General features: G+C 47.7%; 1 protein-coding gene across 2 annotated transcripts in view; it reads left to right on the top strand.

Annotated features, from left to right (window-relative positions):
- Nucleotides 1-1,174: 1,174 nt before the first annotated feature.
- Nucleotides 1,175-11,572, top strand: part of CLEC16A (C-type lectin domain containing 16A) — a gene marked incomplete at its 3' end in the record, with an annotated part of 207,021 nt that continues 196,623 nt past the window's right edge. For both annotated transcript variants that reach the window (XM_082857533.1, XM_082857532.1), the window contains exon 1: nt 1,175-1,383. In XM_082857533.1, coding sequence (XP_082713659.1) covers nt 1,304-1,383 — 80 coding nt within the window. In that variant the 5' untranslated portion in view covers nt 1,175-1,303. The remainder of the gene's footprint in view (nt 1,384-11,572) is intronic.

Here is an 11,572-nt window from a genome sequence, read left to right as displayed (position 1 = left end):
GCTGCTGGGCCTGTGTGTGTTTGGAGGCCAGAACCTGCCCTTTTTTCTCCATGACTGTCTCTTGCCCCTTTAGGTGAATTACACAGCAAACCATTAACCCTCCAACTGCTGAAGGTGAAACAAATCTTCATTCATTCATTTATTCACTCTGACAATATTTGTTGAACATTTATTATATGCCAAACCTTGTGCTAGGCACTGGGGAGAATATTGACCCTTAGCCCAATTCTGTCCTGGGCACAGTTAATGGGACACAGTAGACCTTAGATAACTGTGAGGTGTAGAAATGAATGAATGGATGAATGAATGGTGAACAGGGCAGTATCGCCTCCATGGAGCTTCCCACTCCCGATACAGGAGAGAAATTTAGATACATCTTCTTGGCTGGTGTAGGAAGCTGTGTGTTTCCTTATTTTTATAAGTGTGGTTGTTTTGGAAATGGCATGGATTTTCGGCGAAGACCAGAGAAATGCTCTGAAAGCACAGGACATTCAGTTTTGGTACATTGTTGCTTGAAGGCCTTTCAATATTTATTTTTTAATTGAAGTAGAAAAAGAAAAAGGCTGTGAGGACAAACCAGGACGTTACCGGTTTTCTGAAGTTTCGTTTGTTGGGGCATAAAAATAAGGGTGCCTGGGTTTGAACCTTGGGTCTGCCGCTTATTAACTGTATGACCTTGGACAAGTCAATCCCTCTGTGATTCAGTTTCCTCCTGGGTAAAATGGGGATAATAGCAGTACCCACCTCACAGGGATGTTGTGAAAATTAAATAACAATATATGTAAAGCGCTTAGGGCAGTGGCACGCGGCATACGCCAAGCAACAGCTATTCTTAGTCTTATCATAAAGGTAATAATTGTTAATATTGTGGTAACTTTTATTCCCCAATCTTCACGGATTCGTTTCTCAGGGCTCCGCCCATAGGTTTCCCATTCCCGCCTATCCCTAAGATACTGCGGACTGTCCTCCTCTCGCTCCGCCTCTTTTCCAAGGTCGCCGGCCTGAAGTTGCGTGATGCACCCCGGGCCTTGTAGTTCCTTCGGAGAGTCTTGTCAGCAGGGGCCTCGCGGGCGAACTGCATTTCCCAGCGTTCCTCGTGACGGCGCCGTAAAGCGCGGCGGTCGAAGGGCCGGTTCCGGCTGAATGTCAGTGCTGGACTGTGGGCCGGGGGGGGAAGGTGGTTGGCAGTCTCTCGAGCACCTCAGCCGCTGCTTCTTCCGCTTGTGCCGCCGCCGCGGGCGCCTGGCCTCTCGGCCGCTTGGGCATGAGACCGTGAGGCAAGCGACTGGCCGGGGCCGCCGACATGTTTGGCCGCTCGCGGAGCTGGGTGGGCGGGGGCCATGGCAAGTCTTCCCGCAATATCCACTCCTTGGACCACCTCAAGTGAGTGTACTGGGGGCAGAAGGGGGAGGCCGCGAGGCTGGACTTGGGGATGGAGGCGCATAGCCCCTGGCCGGGGGCGCTGGGAAGTGTGAGAGCGGAGGCGGAGGGCCGAGAGAGGCGCTCGGGAAAGGCTGTGCGGCGGTTAAGCGCTAGGGCTCTGGACTTAGGGCGCCTGAGTTCGAACCCTGACCCCGTAGCTCCTCTCTGTGTGACCTTGGGCAAGTCGCTCCGCTTTTCAGAGTCTCAGTATCCCCATCTGTAAAGTAAGGGGATGAGATTTCGGTTTACGGATGCAGACTTCGGTCTTGCTGGGGCCGGACGATGGGCACCAAGCTTCCCCGGGGTGGTACTTCTTAGGCTGGACAGCTTACGGGTCAGAGGTCTGTATCCTGGAGTCAGACAGATGTGGGTTTGAACTTAAGTGGATGAATTTAGGCCTCAGTTTCCTCAGTTGTAAAATGGATACAGTGAGAGCACCTGCTTTCTACGATTGTTTTGAGGGTAGGGTCAGAGAATGTACGTAAAGCTGGAAGCTTCTACAAGTGCTCAATAAAGAACAATAATTAAAAAACAAACTAGTGGGCTTCCCTGGTGGCGCAGTGATTGAGAGTCCGCCTGCCGATGCAGGGGACACGGGTTCGTGCCCCGGTCCGGGAGGATCCCACATGCCGCGGAGCGGCTGGGCCCGTGAGCCATGGCCGCTGAGCCTGACCGTCCGGAGCCTGTGCTCCGCAACGGGAGAGGCCACAACAGTGAGAGGCCCGTGTACCGCAAAAAACAAACAAACAAACAAAAAAACAAAGTAGTTTCTTAGGGGAGTCTAAAGCGTCAGAAGTAGAGCTCCGAGGGAGGCCGGTGGCAAAGGTGGTCCTGGGAAGCAGGAGTACACAGAGTGGCTTTGCAGTTAGACTGGCATTCAAATCCTGATTCCACCATTTAATGGCTTTGTGACCTTGGACAAATTGTTTCACCTCTCTGAGCCTCTGATTCCTCATCTGCAAATGGGAATGGTGAACATTGTGCAAGGATTCAGTAATATTGTGCGTGGAAAGAGATCGATCCAGTGTCTGTTATACAGTTGGTGGCCAGTAATGGTAGCAGTGTTTATCAGCTGGGCAAGGCCTTCCCAGACCACCCTACCTAAAGTGCCTCCCCTGCCTCAATTCCTTTCTGTTAGATTTCATTCATTTGATTAATCTCCACTATCTGCAATTATCCTGTGTGAGTTTTTGTTTTGTTTTGTTTTGTTTTTTACTGCTGTTCTGTTTGCTACTAAACTGGTACTTCCCGGAGGGCAGAGATGGCTTGTTTTGCTCAAAGCTGTATTCCCAGCATCTAGCTCTGAGCCTCTCACACAGTAGGAGCTCAATAGATACTTAAAGAATGAAAAAAAATAATGAATCGGGGAGAGGTGCAGAGCATGCAGGCAGAGCCTAGGATATTTTAGCGGGGGGCGGGGGGGCGGGGTGGAGGTGAAGGAAAATAGAGACCTTTGAAGAGGGAATGACTTCAGGGAAGAAAATACAGTGTTGAGGGGTGGGGGGAGAGAGTGGGGGAGTAAGCAAACCTTTGGTGGTAAGAAATTGGCTGATTTCCAGAAGGAGCTCTCAGGATTACTAATGGGAAAGAAGGATGGAGAGGGCGGGCAGGGAACAGTAGGAGGAAGACAGGGGCCCCTGGAAAGTGTTGGTGGGAGGGAAGTTAGATGGGGGCTTCTCATTTGGCTGGGGGTAGGGGTGCTGTAATTCTCAGCTGTGTCCTTTCTAGCATGGAGCAGGTGTTTAATAAATGTTTGTGGGTCTCAAAGAGTGGGCGGCAGGAGGGATCATTATGTAATAAGGAATGGTTTTTGGGGGTGGTGATGAGAGAGGACATGGGGAGGAGAGAGGCCTAGGGCAAGCACGGGGCTGTGTAGGGAAACAGGAATCTTAAATGGGAGGGCAGCTGGACGGGAAAGGGAGAGGCTTAGAGATTTCAGGAATTTAGAGAGTGGGTGGATGAGGCCGAGAAGAAGGGAAGGAGGGGTATCTAAAGGAGTTTGGGCCTGCTGCCAGCATCCAGGTATCTGCAAGCTCTCACCTAACTCTGCCTGATTCTAACCCTTTTAAATTACTTTAGTAATTATTGAATGCATTTCGGTGCCAGGTGCTTGTTAAGGAATTCCTGTGTGTTATTTCCTTTAGTCCTCATAAGTCTTAGGAGTTGTCAGAAATATTATTGTTTCCATTTTTTAGACTGGAAATTAAGGTCCAAAGAGGTTCAGTCACTTGCCCAAGGTGACAACAGCTGAACAGTGTCAAAGCCAGGATTTGACTTCAGTGTTTGCACTCATTACACTGTCTTTTTGAGTAAAATTTCCTAAAAGTCAGTTTGGGAAGACTTTCAACTTGGCTGAGTCTCACTGCCCAATGGCCATCTTCGCCCTCTGCCCAGCCAGGGAATGGTGAAGGTTCTCAGGTTCCTTTGAAGTATCCTGGGAACTGCCCAGGTTCATTGTTCAGGTCACACGGCTGTTGGGTGCTTTTTGGAAACCAGAGCTGCCTGCCCTGGATCTGGTGGATCAGCTGAATCCACACTGTAGCCTGAAGAACCTGGCGATTTGTGTGTTGGAGGGGGGCTTAGAAGATCCCAAAGCGACTTGGGAAAGAGTGCCATAAACAGCTAGTGCCCACCCCAATGCTTGGGCACAGAACAGCCCGTTCCCTGAGGGAGCTCGCCGGCTGGTGGGGGAGATAGCCATAGAGCCAGTGACTGTGGTATGACAAGTGCTGGGATCACCGTAGGTTCAGGGCTTTGTGGGAACCCTTCTTGGGAGCCCTCTGGAGGAGGCAACCAGAGCAGAATTGTCAAGGATGAGCAGGAGCCACCGTGTGGACACGGCCCTGGGGTCTGTGGAGTGTCAAGGTGGGGCTGGTGGTTATGGGACACAAGGCTGGAGGTGGAACAGGGCTTGGGCCTCCTCTGATACAGAGAGCCACCAACCGTTGCGGGGCACCTGGGACTAAAGGGTTTCCCAGGACGTGGGACTTTCAGTGCTAAAACTGGGAAAGTCCTGGGCAGCCAGTACTAATTGGTCACTCTACCAGTGACAAGTGACAGTTCCTAATACACTGTTGCCCTGACCTAGGGCAGTGTGGGTAGAGAGGAGAGATTAAGATATTTAAACGAATTTAGAATTGACAGTTTTGGGAGGGGGGCACGCAAAGCATCTGAGAACCCTCTTCCTTTTTTTTTTTTTTCCTAAATAGACTTTACTGTTAAGAGCAGTTTGAGATTTACAGAACAACTGAGAAGATAGTACGGGCAGCTGGAAACCCTTTTTGAACCACATTATTCATAACATTCCCGGCTTTCAAACTGTAAGGGAATCTTGCTTTAAGACAGGGTTTTACTTTTGCTAATTAATGGAAAGCTGTGTACTGTGGTCTCTGTCTACTGAATGGAGTTAGTGATTTAGTTGAGGCAGATTGAAATAGTAAGAGGTCATTTGCTACACATCATGGGTGGTTTATTGCCCAGACTAGTGGCAAGGCTGTGACATTGACAAGCGGAAACCTTGACTGATGGAATTGCCTGATTGCTACTGAAGCATCACCTTCACTAGGGACTGAGTCCACAAACTGCTAGAACTTTCTTGGTGCTGGGTTGTGTTGTTGCCTTAATTCTAATCGCCTTTGTGTATGGGTCAAGGTTCTTGGTGTTGTTGCCTTAATTCTAATCACCTTTGTGTATGGGTCAAGATTCTTGGTTTTAAGTGACAGAAGCCCAGCTGGAATTGCCTTAAGCCCCAAATGGAACTGATTGGCTCTTGCCACTGCGCAGGCTGTCCTAGCTAAGCCATGGCTGCGTCTCAGTGTTCAGACGAAGCTGTCTGTATGTGCTTCTTTCCAGTTCTTGTCTCCGCTTTCTTCTGGGTTGGTGTCATTCTCAGCATGCTCCAGGCTTACATCATATCAGCTTAGCAACCCCTGGGAAAAAGAGAGCTTCTTTTCTTAATATTGCCAGCAGAAGTCCAGAAATGAGCACCATTGAACCAGCCTGGGGTCTCATGCCCGCCCCTGAGCTAGTCACTGTGACAGGGGGGCATGGGGTACTCTAAGTGGCCCTTCCCTGGAGTCAGGGTGGCATCAGCTCCTTCCAAGCTAGTGGACAGAGAATGAGAGAAAGGGATGGTTCAGCGTAGGAAAATTAGGGAGAAGAGGAATGTATACCCAGCAGGCAGACATTCACCTACTCTTGGTATATTCAACTTTTGCCTAAGATAGCACTGATTATTTTTAGAGCTTGGGGTACAATATCGCCAGATTCATTTTCTTAGAGTGTCATATTCATCGTATCACTCATAGTGAGTCCGACGCATCCATTATGTCAAGTCTAAAGTTCCCCCAGGCCATCAGAGCACTCCAGACTGTTCCCACCCATCTAAGCTTGGGAGCACAGATGAAGACCCTCTAACCCCAGCTGGGGAGCCAGGAGCATCCTTGGTAGGCAGACATCCATTTACATGGAGACATAAAGGATGAGTGGTTGTTACAGGCAGTAGGGGGCAGGCTGGAAGGGGGGATGCTGCAGGCAGAGGAAACAGCGTTTGAGAAGCCTGCAGGAGAGAGACACAGGGCAAGGGGGTGTGTAGGGCCCGAGAGCAGAGCCATGAGGCGGGAGAGGTCACAGAGCCTAGGTCCCACTGGGCCTTGTAAATTCTGTTGAGGAATTTGGACACTAGGCTGAGAACAGTGGGGAGCCGTGTGCTGTGGTCTGGCCGAAGTTTGGAGAATGGACTGGAGGAGCGTCCCCTCAGGGGCTGCTTCTGTCTTACAGTACGTGAGGGTAGTGCCTGCAGTAACCCAGGAGTGTTTCTTGTGCCATTTCACGTTGATGGTCCTTCTCTCACTCACTGTTGCACACACCTCACCTGTCTGCATCTGTGCTGTCTCCAGATGCCGAACTGTATCCTTAAAATACCAATTCTTGGGAATTCCCTGGCAGTCCAGTGGTTAGGACTCAGCACTTTCACTGCGGTGGCCCGGGTTCAATCTCTGGTCCGGGAACTAAGATCCCATAAGCTGCGTGGCATGGCCACAAAAAACAGAACAAAACAAAACAAACCTAAACAATTCTTTCATAAAAATTGCCCTGGTGACTTAAGCCAACAAGGAGTTTTACTGTCATCTGCAGCTTCTCCTGTTCTTGCTCCCACCGTCTCACTCAACATGTTATCATAAGGTCCTCTCATCGCCAAAGAGTTAGACCAGCTGGTGGGTGCTCTGGGCTCTTCAAGCTTTATCCCACCTGTGAGTTAGATCCCCAGGAAGCTGGCCAGGGTTCCTCAGGCATGACCTTTCACTATCAGAAATGGTCTTACTTGAATATATGTTTGTTTCCTTCTCCCAGATTTGAACGTAAGCTTTGTGAGGACAGAGGCCTGGGTGGCTTGTTCACGTGGAAATTGTCAGATGCCAGTACGGGGCCTAGCACGCAGTAAAAGATCAACAAGAATTCGTCATAGGATGAATGAAAGAGGCGAGTTCTGGCCTGACTTTTCCTAACAGCAGTTTGCTCTTGCCAGTTTGGGCACCGCGCCTGTGCCAGAGCTGTGACTTTTTCTAGGGCTGAAAGCCCTGCTACGGCAATCTCGCCGTGATTGCCGGCTCCCCGGCACCTCAGCATCTCAGTCCCGGCCTCACTCGCTGGCCCAGTTTGACATCTTTCAGGGGTGATTCATCAGGAGAAGCACCGCCTTTAACACCTTTTGCTAGTCTTCTAGTCTGCCTCCACCCTGCCGGGAGCTTCTCCTTGTCCTGCTGGCCAGAGGGCTGGATCCTGACCAAATGGAGGTTTTCAGGACACAGAGTAGGACCCTCTGGGAGGTGTCTTCCCTGGTGCTGAGGAGGCCACACAGACACAGGCTCCATGTCCCCTCACCCCAGACGTTGTTATTTGGGGGGTGTGCTTTGGGGGAATGGATTTCCAGTCCCCCTAGGCCCTATCCTTCCTCACACTCTAGCTTGCACATGTTTCAGTATCTTCCAATGGGAGCATCCTAAGAGACATGATACAGGTCATAAAACTTGTATGAATTTGAATTTAGTATGTCTGTCTCTGAAGTGGACATAATTATTATTAACTGTAATGGTTTAACTTGTGAAATAAGTGAGTCTCTTGAGAAAGCAGAGTCTGTGGAGGAAGGATTTGTTTACAGTCCGTGGTCCTTGGTGATGAGCCTCTAATGTATTGGTTGCACGTTGGTAACAGGCTGCAGTTTTTCTGTCTCCAGGCGCTTCAAACTCCTAAGCTTGTCTCTCAAAGTAAAGTTTGCTCATGTGCAAGAGTCTGAAATTGGGATTCTACATTCTGCAGAACTTCCTCTGGAGATATGATAATGCCGGCTCTCTTCCAATAAAGTGGAATAAGGGTCAGTGATAAGCACTTATCTTGAGATCTGATACGTGTTGTCATGCCTTTTCAGTTTGTTTATTTGGTTGTCTTGTGTGCTAGGCATTCATAACTTCATGGAAATGCTTGGCTAATAAAAGCGTTTAACTCATTGTTTGCATCTTCGGTACTATAATGGTTACAAGCAAGGGGTTACTGCCTGGGTGCCCTGTCCTTGTGTTGGGACTCTGGGTGGGTCCTAGCCTCCCAGAGCCTCAGCTCCCCAGATCATCAGCCCTGCAGGATTGTTGTAAGGGTTTAATGAGTGAACACATCTGAAGCATTCAGAACAGGGCCTGGCAATAGGAGACTGCAACTGTTTTTATATTTATTTATTTTTTTTAAATTAATTTAGTTTTGGCTGCGTTGGGTTTTCATTGCTACACGCAGGCTTTCTCTAGTTGCAACAAGCGAGGGCCACTCTTCGCTGTGGTGCGTGGGCTTCTCATTGCAGTGACCTCTCTTTGTTGTGGAGCATGGGCTCTAGGCTTGCTCTAGGCTCTAGAGCGCAGGCTTAGTAGTTGTGGCGCACAGGCTTAGTTGCTCTGCGGCATGTGGGATCTTCCCGGACCAGGGCTTGAACCCGTGTCCCCTCTATTGGCAGGCGGGCTCCCAACCACTGCACCACCAGGGAAGCCCAGGAGGCTGCAACTGTTTTTATGATGATGATGGTAAAAATATACACACATAGAGTTTGAGAGAAAATGTTATCATTGTAGCAGTTACTATCATTGTAAGAGAAAAATCTGTCACTGTCCTTGGAATCTTATCTAGATAGGGAACACAGCTTTGCACATAGAGATGGCTGTTAGCTTGTCGATCATCTGAGCCATTAGGAATCTAACGCCCAGGAACTGCTGTGCCGTCCTTTTAGTGGTGTACTACGTAGTCACTACTGATGCTTGAGAACAGTTGCCAATAACAAAAATGCTTTTATTTTAGCCAGAGGTGGGAAGAAAGATGGGCATGGTAATGGACATACAGCATGAGCTCAACTATGTTAATATCCATAGCAAAGAAAAAGACCCAAGGAAATAGATTGCAACTCCAGCAGTGGTCATCTCTGGGCAGTGGCATGATTGACAATTGCCGTTTCTCTTTTTGTTGTTGTTGAGGTTTCCAGCCTTTCTAAAATGAGTGTTACGTTTAAGACCAGAAAGTTATTAAACTATATTAGTATCTCTGAGGTAGTTGAATTACTTGATCTTCCAAAGTCCTGGAATTAGATGCAGCATTAAAATATTAATCTTTAATCCATTCAGCTTTCTTTCTTTTCTCCCCCCACTACATTTAAGCAAACATATATTGAGGGTCTCTTCCAAAAAGATTACCTGAAACAGTGTGCTAGGGCATCGTGAGGGCAAAAGGATGAGCCAGTGCGGTGGGAATTTAGAGCTTGAGATCTAGCGGGTGTTTCCATCTACCAACAACAAACATTTAGACAATGAGTATTTTAAAACACTCCCATTTACAACAGCATCAAAAAACCCATCAAATACCTAGGAATAAATCTCACAAAAGATGTGCAAGCCCCCATCCAGCAAACCTTGAAGGAAATGTAAATGTCATCATGTTACACTCTCCAAAAGATGTCAGTTCTCTCTGTATTTAGCTATAGGTTTAGGGCAGTCTTAAAGGAAATTTAGCAGGTATTTTTGTGGAAATTGAGAAGGTGATTTTAAAATATATATGGAAATTCAAAGGACCAAGAATAGCCAATATAATAATAAAAGAAAAACAAAAGGAAAGAAGTTGGAAGACTTACATTATCACATTGCAAGATTTATTATAAAGCTACAGTGATCAGACAGCATGGTGTTGGCGCAAAGGTAAACAAATAGATCAGTGGAACTAGAGCATCCAGAAAGAGTCCCATGCGTGGTCACCTGATTAATGGCAACAGTGACATCGGTGTGCTTTGGAGAAATGAGGACCTTTTCAGTAGATGATGCTGAATCAACTAGATAGCCATATGGAAGAAATGAATTTTGGCCAGTATCTTACACCATATACAAAAATGAGTTTCAAATGTACTCTAAGTCAAAATGTGAAAGGTAAAATAGTAACTTTTTAAAAGAAGAAAACAGCATTTCTTCATGACCTTGGGGTAGGTAAGCATGTCTTAAGGTTGATACAAAAAACACTGTCCAAGGGAAAGATTGATAAACTGGACCGCATTAAAATTAGGAACTTTTGCTCATCGAAAGACCACTGTAAAGAGAGTGAAAAGGCAAGCCACATTCAGAGAAAATGTTTGCCATAAGTATATCCAGTAAAGGATTTGTATTCAGAATGCATAAACTCCATAAAATTAATAAGAAAAAGGTTCTCTACCTAGAAAAAATGGGCAAAAAACTTTCACAGACACCTCACAAAAGTAGATATTTAAATGGCTCTGAACATGTGAAAAGACACCCAACTTCATGCGTGGTCATGCGGTGAAACCCTGGCGCGGCATCACCACGTGCCAGCAGATGGCGCCACTGAGAAAGGCAGAGCGCATTAAGCCCTGCCGAGGTGGGGGATTGGCTGGAGCCCTCTGAGCCAGCCTCTGCCCTTTGGCTGCAGATGAGCTGCTGAGCGAGCGTCCCTCAGTTCCTGTCCTGGCCTGTGCCGTGCTAGTGATGTGCACAGCCCCAGGTTACTGCGAGTATGAGGGTCACAGGAAGGCCGGCACACAGGGCCAGGCATGTAGGCCATGCACCGCACATGGGAGCGCCTAGAATCTTCTTTTCAAGACTTAACACCCTCCCCTTACCCTGGGTTTGTCTGTAAGGGCCTCCTCATAGTTACTAGAATTTTTTTGAGGGGTTATTTAGTGAAGGCAATGATAACAGTAATAGCTGGCACTTGTGTCATCCATGGGAACTGCCAGGTTAGTTGTCTACCTTTTTACTTGTTTGTTCCTAACGACACCATGATAGGTAGGTACTAAAGTATTTAGGTGCTATTGCCTCTCCTATTTTACAGGTGAGATAACTGAGGTACAGAGATTAAGTAACTTGCTTGACATCACCCAGCTAATACCAAATGTTCCACTTCCTGCTCTGGTTTCTCTGGACCTTCCCATAACTCCTGCAGTGAAGTCCTCTTTTCATGACTGTTTGGATCCAGCCTGATCTCTCCTTCCTACCTTCTTGGAATATTCTTTGTATAATGTAATAATGATTTTAATAGCCCCCCTCATAACAACCACCTTATAATAATAGTAGCAGCAGCTAGCCCTGCATCCGTTGAGCACTTACTGTGTGCCAGGCACCATGCTCAGCTCTTTCTATGTGGTATCACATCAAATCTCTGGAACAGTCCAGCAAGGAGGCCTTGATGGTTGTAGAAGCTGACGCCCAGAGAGGTGAAGTGCCTTGTCCAAGGCCACTTATAGGAAGAGACAGGGCCAGGAATCAAGCCCAGGTCTGTCTACTGGACTCCAAATGTTTGAACTCTTCACTACCGCTCTGTTCCACTACTTGCTGTGTTTGGCATTTGGCCCCTTGACTATGTTTGGTCTTGTATGCTCTGATCTACCTCATATTCATGGAGATGGTCCCCTACCCTTCCTCCATTCAGCATTTATTTAGTGCCTACTGTGTTCCAGACATTCTGGAGTCTTTTGAGGTCACCAAGATCAATAAGATGATGTTCCTGACCTTGAGGAGCTCAGGTCTAGTAAAGGAGGCAGATCATTGCCAATCAGGGTGGTCTGTGCAGCAGCAAATGCATATGGATACAGAGGTGCCAGAGAGAAGGCTTCACCAAG

The sequence above is a fragment of the Leucopleurus acutus genome (assembly GCF_964270905.1).
Source record: "Leucopleurus acutus genome assembly, chromosome: 16".
NCBI classification, from domain to species: domain Eukaryota; kingdom Metazoa; phylum Chordata; class Mammalia; order Artiodactyla; family Delphinidae; genus Leucopleurus; species Leucopleurus acutus.
The sequence above is the reverse complement of the archived record's forward strand: the minus strand, read 5'-3'. Positions and strand labels throughout refer to the sequence as shown.